This window comes from Somniosus microcephalus, unplaced genomic scaffold, assembly GCF_052327205.1.
Source record: "Somniosus microcephalus isolate GS21.2 unplaced genomic scaffold, FLI_Smic_1.0 unresolved_chr3, whole genome shotgun sequence".
Classification (NCBI taxonomy): domain Eukaryota; kingdom Metazoa; phylum Chordata; class Chondrichthyes; order Squaliformes; family Somniosidae; genus Somniosus; species Somniosus microcephalus.
The window spans coordinates 72,355,782-72,379,308 of NW_028225181.1; the positions used below are offsets into that span (position 1 = coordinate 72,355,782).

At 48.4% G+C, this 23,527-nt stretch overlaps 1 protein-coding gene and 1 pseudogene across 1 annotated transcript in view; one reads left to right on the top strand and one right to left on the bottom strand.

Annotated features, from left to right (window-relative positions):
• Positions 1-23,527, top strand: part of LOC147091978 (uncharacterized) — a 43,985-nt gene that overhangs the window by 12,820 nt on the left and 7,638 nt on the right. The window contains exon 2 of the mRNA XM_085976978.1: positions 9,217-10,439. Coding sequence (XP_085833104.1) covers positions 9,322-10,439 — 1,118 coding nt within the window. The 5' untranslated portion in view covers positions 9,217-9,321. The remainder of the gene's footprint in view (positions 1-9,216; positions 10,440-23,527) is intronic.
• On the bottom strand, positions 14,691-17,551 carry LOC147091979 (uncharacterized; annotated as a pseudogene).

Consider the following 23,527-nt stretch of genomic DNA (forward strand, 5'->3'; position numbering starts at 1 on the left):
GCGTAGGTCCCTTGCAGTCAGAATCAGGGGAATTTATAATGGGGAACAAAGAAATGGCAGACCAATTAAATACATGCAGGAAACTTTGGCTTATCCGGAGGTTGTATGTCCGTAAACCTCGATCTAACAGCAGAAATCAGCAGCCGTTTTGGTGAGGTTTTTTTTCTTCTAGCATTCTTTTACCAGGCAGGCTCTGGAAAGCATCTCTGTAGCTTAGCAACAGCTTCAGAGATGCTTCCAAGGTATGGGCCGAGTGTTTACAAGCTGTTGCTAAGCAACAGTGTTTGTTGTCAGATACGGAGATGAAAACCTCCGTATCCTACAACATTAGCGCTGGTCTATCTGGAAGTTTGGATAGATCGGCAGCAGCTCGGTCCCGTCGGTGCCGGATATCGCGAAGTTTCCTGTACTTTGGTTGTGTCTTCAGAAAGGAGGACATAAATAACCTCCCGGAGATGTCGGGGAACATCGGGTCTAATGAGAAGGAGGAACTGAAAGAAATCAGTATTTGTAGGGAAATGGTGTTAGGGAAATTGACGGGATTGAAGTCCAATAAATCCCCAGGGCCTGATAATCTACATCCTAGGGTACTTAAGGAAGTGGCCCTAGAAATAGTCTATCTTCCAAAATTCGGTAGACTCTGGAACAGTTCCCATGGATTGGAGGGTAGCTAATGTTACCCCACTATTCAAAAAAGGTGGTAGAGAGAAAACGGGGAATTATACACCGGTAAGCCTGACATCGGTAGTGGGGAAAATGCAAGAGCCCATTTTATATAAGATGTAATAGCACTTGGAAAACAGTGATAGGATCGGACAAAGTCAACATGGATTTACAAAAGGTAAATTGTGCTTGACTAATCTACTGGAATTTTTTGAGGATGTAACTGGTAAAATAGATAAGGGAGAACCAGTGGATGTGGTGTATTTGGACTTTCAGAAGGCTTTTGATAAGGCCCCGCCTAAGAGATTAGCATGTAAAGTTAAGGCACATGGGATTGGGGGCAAGGTACTGACTTGGATAGAGAACTGGTTGGCAGACAGGAAGCAAAGAGTTGGAATAAATGGGTCTTTTTCCGAGTGGCAGGCAGTGACTAGTGGGGTACCCCAAGGATCAGTCCTCGGACCCCAGCTATTCGCAATATATATAAATGATCAAGACGAGGGGACTAGATGTAATATCTCCAAGTTTGTAGACGACACAAAGCTGGGTGGGTGTGTGTGCTGTGAGGAGGATGTCGAGAAACTCCAGGATGATTTGGACATGTTGGGTGATTGGGCAGAAACATGGCAGATGCAATATAACGTGGATAAATGTGAGGTTGTCCACTTTGGTGGCAAAAACAGGAAGGCAGATTATTATCTAAATGGCAATAGATTGGGAGAAGGGGAAGTGCAACGAGACCTGGGTGTCCTTGTGCACCAGTCGCTGAAGGTAAGCATGCAGGTGCAGCAGACGGTTAAGAAGGCAAATGGTATGTTGGCCTTCGTAGCAAGAGGGTTCGAGTACAGGAGCAAGGATGTTTGCTGCAGTTGTACAGGGCCTTGGTGAGACCACACCTTGAGTATTGTGCGCAGTTTTGGTCGCCTTATCTGAGGAAGGATGTTCTTGCCATGGAGGGAGTGCAGCGAAGATTCACCAGACTGATACCTGGGATGGCAGGAATGACGTATGAGGAGAGATTGGGTCGATTGGGCTTGTACTCGCTGGAGTTCAGAAGAATGAGAGGGGATCTCATTGAAACTTATAAAATTCTAACAGGACTAGACAGACTAGATGCAGGAAGGATGTTCCCGATTGCGGGGGAGTCCAGAACCTGGGGTCATAGTCTAAGGATAAAGGGTAAGCCATTTAGCACAGAGATGAGGAATTTCTTCACCCAGAGAGTGGTGAACCTGTGGAATTCTCTACCACAGAAGGCAGTAGAGGCCAATTCATTAAATATATTCAAGAAGGAGTTGGATATATTTCTTAAGGCTAAAGGGATCAAGGGATATGGAGAAGGCAGGGACCGGGTACTGAGTTTGGATGATCAGCCATGATCTCATTGAATGGCGGAGCAGGCTCGAGGGGCCGAATGGCCTACTCCTATCTTCTATGTTTCTGTTCCAAGCTGCACTCCGTGACAAACGGCACTCAGTTGTGAATTACAATTCTGAACTGGACGCTGGATTTACTGAGTTATTTTCTATCAGTAAATCTATTTCTGAATTTCACGATTGTAGCTGAATTAAATGATTAGCGTTTATTTAAGTATAAACTGATAAAATGATACGTAAATCTTATATTTTAATGATTATTAGTAAACTTATTTTGTGTTGTCAGAAAAAAGTTTCTTGTTGGTCCCATGATCCAGGTGTATGGATACATACAATTCGATAACAGTAACAGATTTAGATGGTTTAAGACAATCTGATTTTCAGCGGTCACAGGGTGTATCTCCAACAATGCGACTATTTTATTGATGTATTTCTGTAGATGTGGCACTGCTTAATGTTCTGTGCACATTGAACTGACGGTGGATTCAGTGAACCCGCAGTGTCTGGTCTAGTGGTGTAAAATCCGTTCCTGGAATCGCAGCTTCATGGTTAGAAACACTGGCTGAATGTTCAGGGTTAATGTTCTTCACTAAACTCCCACTGACTCCCATTGACTCAGATAGACACTGGTCCTGGAGATGGACTGGGGAGAAAGGTCAGAGAGCGCCCCATTGACTCAGATACACACTGGTCCTGGAGATGGACTGGGGAGAATGGTGAGGGAGTGTCCCATTGAGTCAGATACACACTGGTTGTTGGAGGTCATTCATCTCAATCACATGACATCACTGCAGGAGTTCCTCAGGGCAGTGTCCTAGGCCCACCCATCTTCAGCTGTTTCATCAATGACCTTCCCTCCATCATAAGGTCAGAAGTGGGGATGTTCGCTGATGATTGCACACTGTTCAGCACCATTCGAGACTCGTCAGATACTGACGCAGTCCGTGTCCATATGCAGCAAGACCTGGACAACATTCAGACTTGGGCTGACAAGTGGCAAGTAACATTCGCACCACACAAGTGCCAGGCAATGACCATCTCCAACAAGCGAGACTCTAACCATCTCCCCATGACATTCAATGGCATTACCATCGCTGAATCCCCCACTATCAACATCCTGGGGGTTACCATTGATCAGAAACTGAACTGGACCAGCCATATAAATACTGTGGCTACAAGAGCAGGCCAGAGGCTGGGAATTCAGCGGCGAGTGTCTCACCTTCTGACTCCCCAAAGCCTTTCCACCATCTACAAGGCACAAGTCAGGAGTGTGATGGAATACTCTCCACTTGCCTGGATGAGTGCAGCTCCAACAACACTCAAGAAGCTCGACACCATTCAGGATAAAGCAGCCCACTTGATTGGCACTCCATCCACCACCTTCAACATTCACTCCCTCCACCACCGGCGCACTATGGCTGCAGTTTGTACCATCTACAAAATGCACTGCAGCAACTCGCCAAAGCTCCTTCAACAGCACCTTTCAAACCCACGACCTCTACCACTTAGAAGGACAAGGGCAGCAGACGCATGGGAACATCACCACCTACAAGTTCCCCCTCCAAGCCACACACCATCCTGACTTGGACCAGTATCGCCGTTCCTTCACTGTTGCTGGGCCAAAATCCTGGAATTCCCTTCCTAACAGCATTGTGGGTGTACCTACACCATATGGACTGCAGTGGTTCAAGAAGGCAGCTCACCACCATCTTCTCAAGGGCAATTAGGGATGGGCAGTAAATGCAGGCCTAGCCAGCCTGTGACGCCCACATCCCATCAATGAATAAAAAAAAGATACACACTGGTCCTGGAGATGGACCCTCCCGCACTCTCCCCCTCACCCTCCCGCACTCGCCCCCTCACCCTCCCGCACTCGCCCCCTCAAGTAAACCAAGCGGTGCAATAAAACACCCCCAGAATCAAGGCCCTGCTCCTGGGGAAGGTGATCAGGAACCAGTACAAGTGAAGTGACTCCTCCCGGAGATTTATTAAATGTGAATACTCCAAGAGTTGACCAAAAATCAGGTTAGTAATATTAATCAAGGAATCAATTTCTGCTGTAAGGAGGGATGATACCTTAGCAGGTTCCTCTAATGAGGCCATATGGGTAGAACTTAAAAACAAAAAGGGGGCAAGCACTTTGGGAGTGGGAACAGATATGTAGCCAAATCTCTCAAGTGTAGAAATAATAGGGTAGTAATTGTTGGGGATTTTAACTTCCCCAATATTAACTGGGATAGTCAGAGTGTGAAAGGCTTAGAGGGTGTGGAATTCTTAAAGTGCATCCAGGAGAGCTTTTTCAGCCAACATGTAGAAAGTCCTACAAGAGAGGGGGTGGTACTGGACCTAATTCGAGGGAATGTAGCAGGGCAAGTGGTAGAAGGGTTAGTAGGAGAGCATTTTGGTGACAGTGACCATAATTTGGTGAGATTTAAAGTAGTTATGGAAAAGGACAAAGATGGAACAGAAATAAAGGTTCTAAATTGGGGGAAGGCCGATTTTAATATGATAAGGCAGGATCTGGCCAAAGTGGACTGGGATCAGCTACTTGTAGGAAAATCCACATCAGAGCAGTGGGAGTCTTTCAGAAAGGAAATAGAGTACAACGCCAACATGTTCCCGTAAAGGTCAAGGGTGGGACCAACACGACCAGGGAACCCTGGATGTCAAGGGACATAGAAGAATGGTTTAGGGGAAAAAAGGGAGGCTTTTGGCAGATACAAAGGACTAAAAACATTAGAAGCCCGAGAGGAGTATAGAAAGTGCAGGGGGGTACTTTAAAAAGAAATTAGGAGAACAAAGAGGGGTCATGAAAAAATACTGGCAGGCAAAATAAAGGAAAATCCCAAGGTGTTTTATTAGTCTATTAAGGGCAAGAGGATAACCAGGGGAAGAGTAGAGCCCATTAGGGACCAAAGTGGCCATCTTGTGTGTAGTGCCAGAAGATGTAGGTGAGTTTTTAAATTAATATTTTGCACCTGTGTTCACTATGGAGAAGGATGATGCAGGCATAGAAATCAGGCAGGGGGATTGTGATATACTTGAACAAATTAGTATTGAGAGGGAGGAGGTACTAGTGGTTTTAGCAGGCTTAAAAGTGGAGAAACCCCCAGGCCCAGACGAGATGTATCCAAGCCTGCTGTGTGAGGCAAGGGAGGAGATTGCAGGGGCTCTGACACAAATTTTCAGAACCTCACTGGCCACAGGGGAGGTGCCAGAGGACTGGAGAACAGCTAACGTAGTACCATTATTCAAGAAGGGTAGTAGTAGGCATAAACCAGGGAATTACAGGCCAGTGAGCCGAACATCAGTGGTAGGGAAATTATTGGAAAAAATTCTGAGGGACAGAATTAGTCTCCACTTGGAGAGGCAAGGATTAATCAAGGATAGTCAGCATGGCTTTGTCAGGGGGAGATCATGTCTAACCAATTTGATTGAATTTTTCGATGGGGGTAGTGCAGTTGATGTAGTCTACATGGACTTCAGTAAGGCTTTTGACAAAGTCCCACATGGGGAAACTGGTCAAGAAGGTAAGAGCCCATGGGATCCAGGGCAATTTGGCACATTGGATCCAAAATTGGCTTAGTGGCAGGAGGCAGAGGGTGATTGTCGAAGGTTGTTTTTGTGACTGGAAGCCTGTGTCCAGTGGTGTACCACAGGGTCTGGGTCCTTTGCTGTTTGTAGTGTACATTAATGATTTAGATATGAATGTCGGAGGTATGATCAGTAAGTTCGCAGATGACACGAAAATTGGTGGCGTGGTAAATAGCAAGGAGGGAAGCCTCAGGCTACAGGAGAATATAGACGGGTTGGTTAGATGGGCAGCACAGTGGCAAATGGAATTTAACCCTGAAAAGTGTGAGGTGATGCATTTTGTGAGGACTAACAAGGGAATACACAATGAATGGTAGAACCCTAGGAAGGACAGAGGATCAGAGGGACCTTGGTGTGCATGTACATAGATCCCTGAGGGCAGCAGGACAGCTAGATAGGGTGGTTAAGAAGGCATATGGGATACTTGCCTTCATTAGCCGAGGCATAGAATAGAAGAGCAGGGAGGTTATGATGGAGCTGTACAAAACGCTAGTTAGGCCACAGCTGGAATACTGTGTGCAGTTCTGGTTGCCACACGATAGGAAGGATGTGATTGCATTGGAGAGGGTGCAGAGGAGATTCACCAGGGTGTTACCTGGGCTGGAGTGCTTCAGCTATGAAGAGAGACTGGACAGGCTGGGGTTGTTTTCCTTAGAGCAGAGAAGGCTGAGGGGGGACCTGATTGAGGTGTACAAAATTATGAGGGGCATAGATAGGGTAGATAGAAAGGAACTTTTCCCCTTTAGTAGAGGGGTCAATAACCAGGGGGCATAGGTTCAAGGTAAGGGGCAGGAGGTTTAGAGGGGATTTGAGGAAAAGCTTTTTCACCCAGAGGGTGGTTGGAATCTGGAACTCACTGCCTGAAAGGGTGGTAGAGGCATTAAATCCTCACAACATTCAAGAAGCATTTAGATGAGCACTTGAAGCGCCATAGCATACAAGGCTACGGACCAAGTGCTGGAAAATGGGATTAGAATAGACAGGGCTTGATGGCCGGCGTGGACACGATGGGCCGAAGGGCCACTTTCTGTGCTGTATAAATCTATGACTCTATGGTAGCACTCTTGCCTCTGAGGCATAAGGTTGTGGGTTCAAGTCCCACTCCAGAGACTTGAGCACAAAAATTCAGGCTGACACTCCAGTGCAGTACTGAGGCACTGTCAGAGGTGGCGTCTTTTGGATGAGACATTAAACTGAGGCCCTGTCTGCACGCTCAGGTGGATGTAAAAGATCCCATGACACTATTTTGAGAAAGAAAGACTTGCATTTATATTGTGCTTTCATTACCAGCAGACGTCTTGAAGTGCTTTACAGCCAATGAAGTACTTTTGAGGTGTAGTCACTGTTGCAATGTGGAAAGAGCAGGGGAAATATCCCCGGTGACCTAGCCAATGTTTATCCCTCAATCAATGTAACAAAAGGATAATAGCACAATACTGTGGATGCTGGAAATCTGAAATAACAACAGGAAATGCTGGAAACACTCAGCAGGCCAGGCAACATCCGTAGAGAGAGAAACAGAGTTAACAAAAAGATAGATTATCTGGTCATTATCACATTGCTGTTTGTGGGAGCTTGCTGTGCGCTATTTGACTGCTGCATTTCCTAAATTACAACAGTGACTACACTTCAAAAGTACTTCATTGGCTGTAAAGCACTTTGGGGTGTCCGGTGGTGGTGAAAGGCGCTATAGAAATGCAAGTGTTTCTTTCTTCACTGGTCTCACCAGCGACCTCTTCTGGCTGATGGTTGATTGACAAACGATAGTCCGCGCATGCGCACAGGGAGCGGTGGTTTGGACCGAGTCCGGCACAGCGACCCCGCCCGGTCACCAGGGGCAACAACCGCGCATGCCCAGAGGAGAACAGCCCCCTCCCCCACTCGGAGCTGCGCACGGGGATCCTGCCGGACGGAGTCGGCGCGGGCCATTCCTGGGAAAGGCCTTGGTGTCGGTTCCAGAGTCGCGATCGGTGACGCAAAATGAGTTTTCTCCACTCGGGGTGGGGTGGAGCGGGAGAGAATAAAGAGAAATAGAAAAACCTGAGAGTGCGCGAGGTCCCTGACCGAGCGGCATCAGTTGGACGGAGCACGTGATCTCCTCGGGGACCCGGGCCCCCGGCCTGATTGACGGGAGCTTCCGACCAATAGGGGATGGGCGGGGCTGGAGGAGCGAGCCGGCGGCGGGTCCTCCAACCAATCGGGGAGCCCGCGGGGCAGGACTAGCGCCAGCTGATTGATCTGCAGGACAGCGAGTTTCTCCAGTCCCTTGTTCAGGGCCCGGGGCCAGGGGAGGCTGTGGGCCTTTATTCCCCTCATTGGACACAAGGCTCTTTGGCTCACAACACACTGGCTCAGGTTTTAATAGAGACTTTTTAAATTCATCAATAAAAGCAGATAAACCTCGTGCTTCTGTGGAACAAACTTTCTAATATTTTATAGAATCATGGAATGGTTACAGCACAGAAGGAGGCCATTCAGCCCGTTGAGCCCGTGCCAGCTCTCTGCAAGACCACTTCAGCTAGTCCCACTCCCCGCCCTTTCTCCGTAACCCTGCAAATTTCTTTACTTCAGGCACTTATCCAATTCCCTTTTGAAAGCCGTGATTGAATCTGCCTCCACCACCCTTTCAGGCAGTGCATCCCAGATCCTAACCACTCGCTGCATAAAAACGTTTTTCCTCATGTCACCTTTGGTTCTTCTGCCAATCACCTTAAATCTGTGTCCTCTGGTTCTCGATCCTTCCGCCAATGGGAACAGTTTCTCTCTATCTACTCTGTCCAGAACCCTCATCATTTTGAATACTTCTATCAAATCTCATCTCAACCTTCTCTGCTCTAAGGAGAATAACCTCAGCTTCTCGAGTCTATCCACGTAACTGAAGTCCCTCATCCCTGGAACCATTCTTGTAAATCTTTTCTGCACCCTCTCTGAGGCCTTCACATCCTTCATAAAGTGCGGTGCCCAGAATTGGACACAATACTCCAGTTGAGGCTGAACCAGTGTTTTATAAAGGTTCATCATAACCTCCTTTCTTTTGGACTGTATGCCTCTATTTATTAAATAACCAGATTCATTGAGCTCAATTTCACAACCTGCCTCTTTAGTGGGTTCTCTCTCACGATCCCTGTTTTAAATTCATTTTACAGGGTATTAGAAGGGGAGGATTTGCAGACGGGAAACTCAAACCACACATCACGTCAAGATCTGACAGTCACTCAATTCATCAGGAACTGAATATCATCGGCCTTTGAATGTGGAAGCAAAAAGCACCGTATGCTTTTTTAACTGCTTTCTCAACCTGCCCTGCCACCTTCAATGATTAGTGCACACATACCCCTCCCACCTCTCTCTCTCTCTCTCTCTCCCCCCTCCCATAGAGGCCAGAGGCCCAGACCAGGTGGTAGATTCCCTTCACTGAGGGACATTAGTGAACCAGTGGGATTTTATGACAATCCAGCAGCTTTCATGGTCACTTTTATCTAGTGCTGGCCCCACAAATAACCAGATTCATTGAGCTCAATTTCACAACCTGCCTCTTTAGTGGGTTCTCTCTCATGCTCCCTGTTTTAAATTCATTTTACAGGGTATTAGAAGGGGAAGATTTGCAGATGGGAAACTTAAACCACACATCACGTCAAGATCTGAGTCACTCGATTCATCAGGAACTGAATATCATCGGCCTTTGAATATGGAAGCAAAAAGCACCGTTCACACCGGGGAGAGGCCGTTCACCTGCTCTGAGTGTGGGAAGGGATTCACTCAGTCATCTGACCTATCGAGACACCAGCAAGTTCACACTGGGGAGAGGCCATTCACCTGCTCTGAGTGTGGGATGGGATTCACTCAGTCATCCAACCTGCTGAGACACCAGCGAGTTCACACCGGGGAGAGACCGTTCACTTGCTCTGAGTGTGGGAAGGGATTCACTCAGTCATCTGACCTTCAGACACACCAGCGAGTTCACACCGGGGAGAGGCCGTTCACCTGCTCTGAGTGTGGGAAGGGATTCACTCAGTCATCTGACCTTCAGACACACCAGCGAGTTCACACTGGGGAGAGGCCGTTCACCTGCTCTGAGTGTGGGAAGGGATTCACTCAGTCATCCACCCTGCTGACACACCAGCGAGTTCACACCGGGGAGAGACCATTCACCTGCTCTGAGTGTGGGAAGGGATTCACTAATTCATCCCACCTGGTGAATCACCAGCGAGTTCACACTGGGGAGAGGCCGTTCACCTGCTCTGAGTGTGGGAAGGGATTCACTCATTCATCCAACCTGCTGAATCATCAGCGAGTTCACACTGGGGAGAGGCCATTCACCTGCTCTGAGTGTGGGAAGGGATTCACTAATTCATCCAACCTGCTGAATCACCAGCGAGTTCACACTGGGGAGAGGCCGTTCACCTGCTCTGTGTGTGGGAAGGGATTCACTCGCTCATCCCACCTGCTGAATCACCAGCGAGTTCACACTGGGGAGAGACCTTTTAAATGCTCGGACTGTGGAATGTGCTATAAAGGTTCCGGGGAACTGATACGCCATCAACGTGTTCACACTGACGAGAGACCGCTCAGGTGCTCCATGTGTGGGAAGGGATTCACTCAGTCATCTGACCTGCTAAGACACCAGCGAGTTCACACTGGGGAGAGACCGTTCACCTGCTCTGAATGTGGGAAGGGATTCACTCAGTCATCTGACCTTCAGGCACACCTGCGCACTCACACTGGGGAGAGGCCGTTCACCTGCTCCGTGTGTGGGAAGGGATTCACTCGTTCATCCAACCTGCTGACACACCAGCGAGTTCACAAGTGACTGCAGGGGTTGGATTCTGGTTGTTCCTGCTGTTAATCACATCCAGGACTGAACCATGTTCACCCTGACAGGTGGGGATTGTTTCAGCTGATGTTAATAACTCCGGGAACTGGGCTGGAGTTTAATATTCTGGATAGATGTCAAATAAATCAACTTTGTTTTAAACACATTGTTGTAGATTTTTTTCTTTCCCACCTGAGTGTTTAGCATCACCTGGCTGGAGCTCAGAAAGGACAATCTGGGGGAGGATCGTATGGCAGGAACAGAACTCCAGCCTGGACACAGTCCTTCAGGGCTACACTGAGAGGGGCAAACGGCACTTTGGTCTTTCTTGTCTCTTCACTGACAGCAAAGTTGCCGTGCGGGTTAAGCTCAAGGCGTGTGAGAAACGTGTCCCAGCCGCTCTCTGCCATGGTTCAGAGCTCCTAGGCACAGAACAGAAGGCGCCTTTAGGAATGTACCCCAGTGCTTTTTTTTTAATGGCCTCATTAACCTGTGTTGTTACTTTTAGTGATTTGTGTATCTGTATCCCTGGATCCCTCTGCTCCTCCAGCCCATTTAGACTCTTAGGGGGAAATTCGGTGGCGCCCCCTTTGGGTCGCTAACGTCACCGGGGCTAATTTTAGCCCCGTGAAAAAGTTAGCGCCCCGCACATTAAATTCAGTGGTAGCGCCGCAAGTAGGAGGTGGGGTGCTACTGGAGTGCTCCCCTCCCTCTTGGGGCGCTACCAGTGAAGTTCACGGTGCTTTGTGTAACAGCGCCATGCCCATCAGCACATAGCACCGCGTCATAGCAGACCTCCCTCCCTGATTAACGAGGAGGAGCCTAGCACCGCGCACACCGGGGCCCTGCTGGACCACTGGGGAGTGGGGTGTTGGATCAAGAGGAATGCCGGGCTGAGCGATCGCAGCCGACACCCCGAAGAAGAAAGAGGAAGGGGGCAGGTGCTGGCAGTCAGCCAAAATAAAAAGTTGCCGCCAGACACCTGCCCTTTAAGTGGCACTGCTGCGGCTGCAGGAACGACCCCTGACCCTGTCGGACATATCGTCCGGTGATAGGTCAGGGGGCGCAACACAAGGTTGCAGCCGGGGTGCTGCGCATGGTGATGACGTCATTGCCGGCGGTGCAGTGCCGCGGGGCGCTACCATCTACCGCCACCGCTAACCTCCTGCTGAATATCACAGGAGGCACAAAGTAACCCAATTTCACCCCCTTGTCCAAGTAGTGTGTGGCCTCATTATTCTTCCCACCAAAATACACCACCTCACACTGATCTGCAGTGAAATTCATTAACACACCACCTCACACTGATCTACAGTGAAATTAATTTGCCAATTTCACGCCCATTCTGAAATTTATTAATATCTTCTTGCATTTTGTCTTCCTCAGTATTAACTCTACCTCCCAATTTGGTGTCCTTGACAAATTTTGAAATTGTTCTTCTGATTCCCGAGTCCAAATCGTTTATGAACAACAATGATCCCAGCACCGATCCCTGTGGAACACCACTTCCCAACTTTTCCCAGTCTGAGTAGCTACTCCCAACCCCAACTCTCTGTTTTCTGTTTTGTAACCAACTTGCGATCCATAAACAGTCTGTAAGATCGACAAGATGACCAAGGTCAGGCCGTGTGGAGTGAAGAGCCAGGCAGCAGAATGGATGGAAAGATGGCTACAAAACAGAAATCAGAGGATTGGAGTTAAGGGAAGTTTGTTGCGATCTTTCCATCCATTCTGTTACCTGGCCCTTGACTCCACGCGGCCTGACCGTGGTCATCTTGTAGACCGTACATACTGCAGACACAGTGCACCAGTGGTGGAGGGGGTGGATATTGAGTCCTGTGGCAGGAGCGCTCCTGACAGGGTTACAGAGCCTTCAACCTCCAGGGATGGGCAATAAATACTGGCTTTTCCCGTGACGCCCACTCCTGAGAATTAATGAAAAAAAAATTCTAGACTGCAACAATGCAGACCAGTTGCCCAGTTTGATCAAAGTGCGGATGGCTGGTGCTGACAAGATACAGATCAGCAGGAGTCGGATCTGATGCAAGAGGAAGTGGCGAGGATGGATGGAGGACTGAGGGACCTCGGCAAGAGCCTGTGCATCATCATGGCCGCCTCCAGGGGTCTGGGGAAGAGGCTGTCCCTGATGCTGGCTCCCAGGCTGCGGGCTGGCTCCCACCTGGTGCTGATGGCCAGGTCCGAGGACGACCTGCAGGAGGAGGAGCACCAGGTGCTGGAAGCAGCGGCTCTGCTGGGCAGCGGGTTGAGGGCGAGTCGTGTGGAAGCCAAGCTCAGCAAGGCAGAGCCGGTGCGGTGGGTGCAGAGCTCGATCAGGTGGCCAGGACCAGGACGGGCCTCTGGAGCGGCTACTCCTCATCAACAACATGGGTGAGGGCCGGAGGCTTGTTGATCAAATTAAGGCTCATGGTATTAAAGGGAGTGGAGCAGCATGGATAGGAAGTTGGGTAAAGGGCAGAAAACAGAGAGTAGTGGTTAATGGATGTTCTTCAGACTGGAGGGATGTAAACAGTGGTGTGCCCCAGGGTCAGTGTTGGCACCATGGCTCTTAATATAGGGAAATGTTCTGGGCCTGAGTTTATGGGGCAAGATCAAAATCTCTAGATGATGCCAAAAAAGGGACCTTGGCCAACTGTGAAAGGCCTGTCAGTGACTTCAGTGCATACACAGGTTAGAAATGGGGCAGGGAGATGGCAGATGCAGATTAACGCAGAGAAATGGGAGCTGATACATTTTTCTTCCTCCTAAAATCTAAAAAATATGCATCAAATGGTAAAACTTAGAAAGGAGTAGAGAAGAGTCTTGGGGTGTAAGATTCTAGCGAACCCCTTGTCCTATTAATTAGCAGGTTCAGGTGTCCAGTGTCACCAACTTTAATTCTCTATTAAGAAGCTGATGCGTTTATATCACATTGGCTTTGGGTTAAATATTGTGGTCATCGAGACAAACACCACGTATCCCATCAAACTATCTCCAGTCAGGTACAGCACGGGTTAGATACAGAGTAAAGATCCCTCTACACTGTTCCATCGAACACTCCCAGGGCAGGTGCAGCACGGGTTAGATACAGAGTAAAGCTCCCTCTACACTGTCCTATCAAACAGTCCCAGGGCAGGTACAGCATGGGTTAGGTACAGAGTAAAGCTCCCTCTACACTGTCCCATCAAACACTCCCAGGGCAGGTACAGCATGGGTTAGTTACAGAGTAAAGCTCCCTCTACACTGTCCTATCAAACAGTCCTAGGGCAGGTACAGCACGGGTTAGATACAGTGTAAAGCACCCTCTACACTGTCCCTTCAAACAATCCCAGGGCAGATACAGCACGGGTTAGATACAGAGTAAAGCTCCCTCTACACTGTCCCATCAAACACTCCCAGGGCAGGTACAGAATGGGTTAGATAGTCACTGACACTAATCTCCTCCTGTCTGATATAAACCAACCCCACAGTCACTGACACCAATCTCCTCCTGTCTGATATATACCAACCCCACAGTCACTGACACCAATCTCCTCCTGTCTGATAAAAACCAACCCCACAGTCACTGACACCAACCTCCTCCTGTCTGATATGAACCAACCCCAGTCACTGACATGAATCTCCGCCTGTCTGATATAAACCAACCCCAGAGTCACTGACACCAATCTCCTCCTGTCTGATATAAACCAACCCCACAGGCCCAGAAAGATTAAACTCAGCCTGTTACTGGGATTGCACTTGTCTCCATTCCCGTGCTGAGGGGATTGCTGTACCAGACAGTGGAGGCAACACTTGGGGACTCTCAATTCTCTGCCAATTCCCATTCCCCTTCTTTCTGGTGGATAATGGAGGTGCCACTGTGTGTAATGTGCAAGTCAGTAAGAATTGTCAGTGAGGATTAATCAGCACTTTCTAATTGGAGATGTTAATCAGTGGAACTTTTCAGATACTGAATTGTAGATTTTGTACCAAAGGTCAATTTAGGGTTAAAGTAAAATTCATAATTTTATTGTCAAATAATTTCTTATGAAAGTCCTGAATTAAGGGGAACGATCACAGACAACGGTTCTTAATGGGACACTGCAGCCCCAACAAGTCAATCAGCTATATATCGAGAATATTAACCTCCAGCCTAGTAATAGTGGATATTAACATTAGCAGAAATAAACCTCAACTGTCAGAATGAACATGGTTCAGTCCTGGATGTGATTAACAGCAGCAATAACAGCAGAATCCAACCCCTGCAGTCACTTGTGAACTCGCTGGTGTGTCAGCAGGTTGGATGACTGAGAGAATCCCTTCCCACACACGGAGCAGGTGAACGGCCTCTCCCCAGTGTGAACTCGCTGGTGTCTCAGCAGGGTGGATGACTGAGCGAATCCCTTCCCACACACGGAGCAGGTGAACGGTCTCTCCCCAGTGTGAACTCGCTGGTGTCTCAGCAGAGTGGATGAATCAATGAATCCCTTCCCACACACAGAGCACGTGAACGGTCTCTCCCTAGTGTGAGTGCGCTGGTGTACAATGAGATGGGATGACTCCCTGAACCTTTTCCCACAGTGAGAGCAACTGAATGGTCTATCATCAGTGTGAACTCGCTGGTGTTGAATCAGTTCCTCAGAGCTTTTAAAGGAGTTCGCACAGTTGGAGCATTTAAAATGTCTCTTGTCAGTGTGAATTCGCTGGTGTCTCAGAAGGTGGGCTGAATTAATGAATCCCTTCCCACACACGGAGCAGGTGAATGGTCTCTCCCCAGTGTGAACTCACTGATGTTCAATGAGATTGGATGAACACCTGAACTTCTTCCCACAATGAGAGCAATGGAATGGTCTCTCATCAGTGTGAACTCGCTGGTGGTGAATCAGTTCCTCAGAGCTTTTAAAGCAGTTCGCAAAGTCGGAGCATTTAAAAGGTCTCTCGTCAGTGTGAACTCGCTGGTGTCTCAGAAGGTGGGCTGAATTAGTGAATCCCTTCCCACATGGAGCAGGTGTACAGTCTCTCCCCAGTGTGACTGTGTCGATGAGTTTCCAGCTCAGAAGGGTAATTGAATCCCTTCCCACAGTCCCCACATTTCCACGGTTTCTCCATGGTGCAGGTGTCCTTGTGTCTCTCCAGGTTGGACGATCGGTTGAAGCCTCATCCACACAGAAACTCCAATATGATTTGGACAGGTTGGGTGATTGGGCAGACGCATGGCAGATGCAGTATAATGTGGATAAATGCAAGGTTATTCACTTTGGTGGCAAAAACAGGAAGGCAGCTTATTATCTGAATGGCAATAGATTGGGAGAAGGGGAAGTGCAACGAGACCTGGGTGTCCTTGTGCACCAGTCGCTGAAGGTAAGCATGCAGGTGCAGTAGGCGGTTAAGAAGGCAAATGGTATGTTGGCCTTCATAGCGAGAGGATTCGAGTACAGGAGCAAGGATGTCTTGCTGCAGTTGTACAGGGCCTTGGTAAGACCACATCTTGAGTATTGTGTGCAGTTTTGGTCACCTTATCTGAGGAAGGATGTTCTTGCCATGGAGGGAGTGCAGCGAAGATTCACTAGGCTGATACCTGGGATGGCAGGAATGACGTATGAGGAGAGATTGTGTCGATTGGGCTTATACTTACTGGAGTTTAGAAGATTGAGAGGGGATCTCATCGAAGCCTATAAAATTCTAACAGGACTAGATAGACTAGATGCAGGAAGGATGTTCCCGAAGGCCGGGGAGTCCAGAACCAGGGGTCATAGTCTAAGGATAAAGGGTAAGCCATTTAGCACAGAGATGAGGAATTTCTTCACCCAGAGAGTGGTGAACCTGTGGAATTCTCTACCACAGAAGGCAGTAGAGGCCAATTCATTAAATATATTCAAGAAGGAGTTGGATATATTTCTTAAAGCTAAAGGGATCAAGGGATATGGGGAGAAGGTGAGGGAAGGGTGGAAATTTCCTGTCTACAAATCCTCCCCTTCGAATACCCTGTAAAATGAATATAAAACAGGATGAGAGAGAACCCACAAAAACACAAAGACAGGTTGTGAAATTGAGCTCAATGAATCTGGGAATTTGTGGGGGTGGTACTAGAAAAACAAGTAATGATAAAAGCTGCTGGATTGTCGTAAAATCCCAACTGGTTCACTAATGTCCCTCAGGGATATGGGGATCGGGCGGGAAAGTCAAGTTCAGGTCGAAGATCAGCCATGATCTTATTGAATGGCGGAGCAGGCTCGAGGGGCCGTATGGCCCACTCCTGCTCCTAATTCTTGTGTTCTTATGGAAGGGAACCTGCCGCCCTACTTGTCCCACGACTTCTACTGCCTAGAAGGAAAAGAGCAGCAGGTGCATGGGAAGACCATCATCTGCAAGTCACACACCATCCTGACTTAGACATATATCGTCATTCCTTCATTGTCACTGGGTCACAATCCTGGAACTCCCTCCCGAACAGCACTGTGGGAGCACCTTCACCACACGGACTGCAGCGGTTCAAGAAGGTGGCTCACCCCAACCTTCTCAAGGGCAACTAGGGATGGGCAATAAATGCTGGCCTTAACAGCGACGCCCACAACCCAAGAATGAATTTAAAAATCTGCATATGTAAAATAGATTAAAAGCCTCTGCAGAAATACCTGTTCCTAAAAACAATACTCTTTTACATTGTAGGGACAGTGTCTGTGTAACAACTTAATCTCCCCCAGAATCCACCTCCCTTGACAGTCTCACATTGGAATTTTTTTTTCAAAAAGGGTTCACCCGAAACGTCGACTTTTAATTTCTCTCCACGGATGTTGCCTGGCCTGCTGAGTTTTTCCAGCATTTTCTGTTGTTATTTCGGATTTCCAGCATCTGCAGTATTTTGCTATCATCACATTGGAAATTGTTGGGTCCTCCTGGGCTCAGAAGTACTGGGGGTTAAACCCAGCAGCTTCTCCTCCATCTCCACTCCAGCTCAAACTGAAGCAACAAAAAGACCTACACAGGCGGCCAGGGACCGACTTCCAAATCCAGCGCCCGCCCAGAAACAAGCCGGCTCTGGATTGGCAGCTCTGCTGTGTCGATCCAGTTGTGGTTTCTCCTGTCCGGGTCTCCTGGTGCTGCACTCATCAGTCACCTGACAACCCATTGTTAGCGGAAGCGTGTCATCCTCGGGCCCAGGGACCGCCTCAGGAGGAGAGAAGATGGCCGCGCATGCGCCGTGCTGCAGGGGGAACCGGTCTGTCTTTCCTCCACCAAGATGGCGGCACGTAACCCGGGCCTGTCACCAAGAAAAAGCCTCACCGCTGCCGTCCGGCAAAACACAGACCGGGCCGCGGGATCTCATTCGGGCCTGAGGCCGTTCTCCAACTTTATAAACCCTGCAGCGCGGCCTACCCGCAGTTTATTAATCTCCCGACCCCGCTCCCACCGACCAGCGGCTCCGCCCGGTGACCGCGCGAGGCTTTCTTTGTAAAGTCTGTGAGGGACGCGTGACCCGGGCCCGTGGCCTGATTGACGGGAGCTTCCGACCAATAGGGAACGAGTGGGGCGGGGCTGGAGGAGCGAGCCGGCAGTGTGTCCTCCAACCAATCGGGGAGTCCGAGGGGCGGGACTAGCGCCGGCTGATCCGCAGGGCAGCGAGTTTCTCCAGTCGCTTGTTTAGGGCCCGGGGCCAGGGGAGGCTGTGGGCCTTTATTCCCCTCATTGGACACAAGGCACTTTGGCTCACAACACACTGGCTCAGGTTTTAATAGAGACTTTTAAAATTAATCAATAAAAGCAGATAAACCCCGTGCTTCTGTAGAACAAACTTTTTAATATTTGGGAGTAAAAGTACAAGTTATTTCCCCTCTGGGGAATTTATTATTAGGTTCAGGAAACAACAACAACCACTTGTATTTATAAAGCACCTTTAATGTAGTAAAACATCCCAAGGCTCTTCACAGGAGCGTTATAAAACAAAATTTGACACCGAGCCACATAAGGAGATATTCGGGCAGATGACCAAAAGCTTGGTCAAAGAAGTAGGTTTTAAGGAGCATCTTAAAGAAGGAGAGAGAGGCAGAGAGATGGAGAAGTTTAGAGAAAGAATTCCAGAGCTTAGGGCCCAGGCAGCTGAAGGCACGGCCACCAATGGTGCAGCGATTAAAATCGGGGATGCTCAAGAGGGCAGAAATAGAGGGGCGCAAATATCTCGGCCGGGGGGGGCGGCGGGTTGTAGAGGCTGGAAGAGATTACAGAGATAAGGAGGGGCGAGGCCACGGAGGGAATTGAAAACAAGGCTGAGAATTTTAAGGATGAGACACTCGAGGAAACGCAGGGAGTGGGGGAGGGTCAAGCCCTTATGGGACAGGGTCATTAATTCTGTTCTGCGAGAGTTACTGGGACAGACTGTATCTCCCCCTCTCCTCCACACAGGGATTTGTGGTAGTTAAAGGGACAGCGATTCTTCTTGTTCCGCGAGATTGTAATTAAAGGGACACTACTCTGAGATGGCTGTGAACTTATAGTGCCGCCAGCCTTTCTAAAACATCTTCCTTTTTTTAAAGATCTGTGTGAACTCGCTGGTGACTCAGCAGGTTGGATGAACTCTGAAACCTCTTTGCACAGTCAGAACATTTAAAGGGTCTCTCATCGGTTCTGGGACAGGAGGGATCTGGTTAACAGTGATCACAATATCATTGGGTTTAAAGTAGTTATGGAAAGGGACAAAGAAGAATCAATGGTGAAAATACCCAGCTGGAAGAGAGCCAATTTCAGTGATTTGAGAAGGGATCGAGCACAGGTGGACTGGAAACAAAGATTGTCCAGGAAAACAGTGAATGACCAATGGCAGGCCTTCAAGGCTGAGATAGTTCGGGTACAAACCAACCATATTCCCATAAGGAGGAAAGATGGGCATCTAAAGCTAGAGCTCCCGATGACAAAGGATATTGAGGTTAGAATAAAACAGAGAAAGGAGGTTTATGACAAATGTCAGGTAGAGAATACAGTCAAAAACTGGGAGCATACAGAGAGTGCGGGGGAAATTGAAACAGGATATAAGGGCAAAGTGAATATGAGAAAAGATTAGCGGGTAACATAAAAGAGAACCCAAAAATCTTCTATAAACATATGCAAAGTCAAAGGATAGTTAAATGAATGGTGGGGCCGATTAGGGACCAAATAGGAGCACATCATACGGAAGCAGAGGGCATGGCTGAGGTACTGAATGAGCACTTAGCATCTGTCTCCACAAAAGAAGAGGATGAAGTTCATGTCGCAGTAGAGGAGGGGGGAGTAGAGAAATTGGATAAAAATGGATAGAAAGCAGGTGCTAAATAGGTTGTCATCACTCAAAGTTAACAAGTCACCCGGTCCGGATGGGATGCATCCTAGGTTGTTGAGGGAAGCTAGGGTGGAGATAGCAGAAACTCCGACCACAATCTTTCAATCTCTCTCAGATATATGGGAGTGGTGCCAGAGGACTGGAGGATTGCAAATGTTACACCCTGTTTAAAAAAGGGGAGAGGGATAAACCTGCTAACTACAGGCCAATCAGTCTAATGTCAGTGGTGGGTGAACGACTAGAGACCATTGTCAAGGTCAAAATTAATTCTCACTTGGAGAAGCATGGGTTAATAAGGGGCAGCCAGTGTGGATTTGTTAAAGATAAATCGTGTCTGACTAACCTGATTGAGTTCTTTGATGAAGTAACAGAGGGTTGATGAAGGTAGTGCAGCAAATGTTGTATACATGGACTTTCTAAAGGCATTTGACAAAGTACCACATAAGAGACTTATTCGGAAAATAGAAGCACAGGAAATTAAAGGGATGATGGTAATTTGGGTATATAATTGGCTGAGGGATAGGAGACAGTGAGCAGTGCTAAGGGATGTTTTTCTGACTGGAGGGAAATATGCAGTGGGTTCCCCCAGAGGTCGGGATTAGGACCATTGCTTTCCTTGTTATATATAAATGACCTGGATTGGGTATAGGTGTACAATTTTGAAGTTTACAGATGATACAAAACTCGGCAACGTAGTAAATAGTGAGCACAGTAGTAGCAGACTTCAGAAGGACAGAGACAGGCTGTGAAATGAGCAGACACAAGGCAGATGAAATTAAATGAGGATAAGTGTGAAGTGATGCACTTTGGGAGAAACAACAGGGAGAGGCCGTATAATCTAAATGGGACTATTTTGAGGGGGTGCAAGAGCAGAGGGACCTGGGGGTCCATATTCACAAATCTTTGAAAGTGCCACGGCAAGTTGGTGAGGCGGTTCAGAAAGCATATGGGGTACTTGGCTTTGTAAATAGGGCCATTGAATACAAAAACAAGGAAGTTACACTAAACCTTTACAAATCACTAGTTAGGAATCATAGGACAGGAGGAGGCCATTCAGTCCCTCGAGCCTGTTCTGCCATTCAATGTGATCATGGCTGATCTGCAATCTAACTCCATACACCCGCCTTTGGCCCATATCTCTTAATGCCTTTGGGTAACAAAAACCTATCAATCTCAGATTGAAAATTAACAATTGATCTCGCATCAATTGCCGTTTGCAGAAGAGAGTTCCAAACTTCTACCACCCTTTGTGTGTAGAAGTGTTTCCTAATTTCACTCCTGAAAGGTCTGGTTCTAATTTTTAGATGATGCCCCCAGTCCGAGAATCCCCAACCAGCGGAAATAGTTTCTCTCTATCTACCCTCTCTTCCCCTTAATAACCTGAAAATTTCAATCAGATCACACCTTAACCTTCTAAATTCCAGGGAATACAACCCTAATTTGTGTAATCCCTCCTCGTAACTTAACCCTTGAAGTCCGGGCATCATTCTGGTAAACCTACGCTGCACTCCCTCCAAGGCCAATATATCCTTCCTAAGGTGTGGTGCCCAGAACTGCTCACAGTGCTCCAGGTGTGGTCTAACCAGGGTGTTGTACAGCTGCAGGGTTTTGGCCTCAGCTGGAGTATTGTGTACAGTTCTGGGCACCACACTTTAGGAAGGATGTCAAGGCCTTGGAGAGGATACAGAGGAGGTTGACCAGGATGGTACCAGGGATGAGGGACTTCAGTTATGTGGAGAGATTGGAGAAGCTGGGATTCTTCCCCTTAGAGCAGAGAAGGTTAAGAGGAGACCTAATAGAGGTGTTCAAAATGATGAGGGATTTTGATCGAGCAAGTAGGGAGAAACTGTTCACTCTGGCAAGTGGGTTGGTAACCAAAGGTCACAGATTTAAAATAGTTGCTAAAAGAACTAGAGGGAAATGAGGAGAATTGTTTTCACACAGAGGGTTGTTAAGGTCTGGAACGCACCATCTGAAAGGATGCTGGAATCAGGTTCCACAGGAACTTTCAAACAGTAATTGGACATGTCCTTGAAGAGGACTAGTTTGCAGAGTTCTGGGGATAAAGCTGGGGTGTGGGACTAAATTGGACAGCTCTTTCAAAGAGCCGGCACAGACACGATGGGCCGAATCACCTCCTCCTGTGCTGTTAGATTCGATGATCAGTGTGAACACGCTGGTGTCCCGTAAGGCATTTCGGGATTTTAAAGCTCTTCCCACAGTCAGAACATTTAAAGGGTCTCTCGTCAGTGTGAACTCGCTGGTGTATCAGCAGGTGGGATGACTGACTGAATCCCTTCCCCCACACACGGAGCAGGTGAAAGTCCTCTCACCAGTGTACAGGAGCCGGTGTCTCTTCAGCTCCCTGGAGCTTTTAAAGCTTTTCCCACAGCCAGAACATTTAAAGGGGTTCTCTCCAGTGTGAACTCGCTGATGGGCCAGCAGGTTGGAGGACCGAGCGAATCCCTTCCCACACACGGATCAGGTGAACGGCCTCTCCCCAGCGTGTAGGAGCCGGTGTCTCTTCAGCTCCCCAGGGCTTTTAGAGCTTTTCCCACAGTCAGAACATTTAAAGGGTCTCTCGTCAGTGTGAACTCGCTGGTGTATCAGCAGGTTGGAAGGCTGAGCGAATCCCTTCCCTCACACGGAGCAGGTGAATGGCCTTTCCCTAGTGTGTAGGTGTTGGTGTCTCTTCAGCTCCAAGGAGCTTTTAAAGCTCTTCCCACAGTCAAAACATTTAAAGGGTCTCGCGTCAGTGTGAACAAGCTGGTGTGTCTGCAGGGTGGATGACTGAGTGAATCCCTTCCCACACATGAAGCAGGTGAACAGTATCTCCCCAGTGTGAACTCGCTGATGTTGCTTGAGCTCCCGGGGGATTTTAAAGCTCTTCCCACAGTGAGAACATTTAAATGGCCTTTCATCAGTGTGAACAAGCTGGTGTGTCAGCAGGGTGGAGGACTGCAAGAATCCCTTCCCACACACGGAGCAGGTGAATGGCCACTCCACAGTGTGGAGGCACTGGTGTCCCTTCAGATCCCAGGGCTTTTAAAGCTCTTCCCACAGTCAGAACCTGTAAATGGCCTCTCATCAGTGTGAACAAGTTGGTGTCACTTCAGATGCCATGGGCTTTTAAAGCTCTTCCCACAGTCAGGACATTGAAATGGTCTCTCCCCAGTGTGAACTCGCTGGTGTGTTTGCAGGTGGGATGAACAAACAAATCCCTTTCCACACACGGAGCAGGTGAATGGACTGTTCCTGGTGTGACTGCGCCGTTGAACTTCCAATGCAGACGGGGAACTGACTCCCCGCTGTCCCCCACCTTTACCCGGTTTCTCCCCGGCGTGACGGTGCACGTGTCTCACCAGGTCAGGCGATCGGCTGAATCCGTGTCTACACACTGAACAGGTGTGCGGTTTGTCATCGCTGCTTTCTCCTTCCAAATGCAAAGGCCGATGATATTCAGGTCCTGATGAATCGAGCGACTCTGTCAGATTTTGACGTGATGTTTGGTCTGAGCTTCCTGCCTGTAACTGCTCCACTTCTATAACCCTGTAAATCGAGTTCAGAAAAGGATCAGAGGCAAACTGTTGTTTAATTTTCCTCTTTCCGAACCTAGGGACAGTGAAGCTGATTTTCAGGCCCCAGCTGCTGTACAGGTTGCTTGAAAGGATCAGCAGTAATGGTGGCTGTAATACCCACAAGCCCCCGGCGCTGCAGAAAGCGCTCTGTTGACTCTGAGTCCCACGCATGTGCTCATGGCCCACGCGCTCTCCCTCCTGCTCTACAATCGCCCAT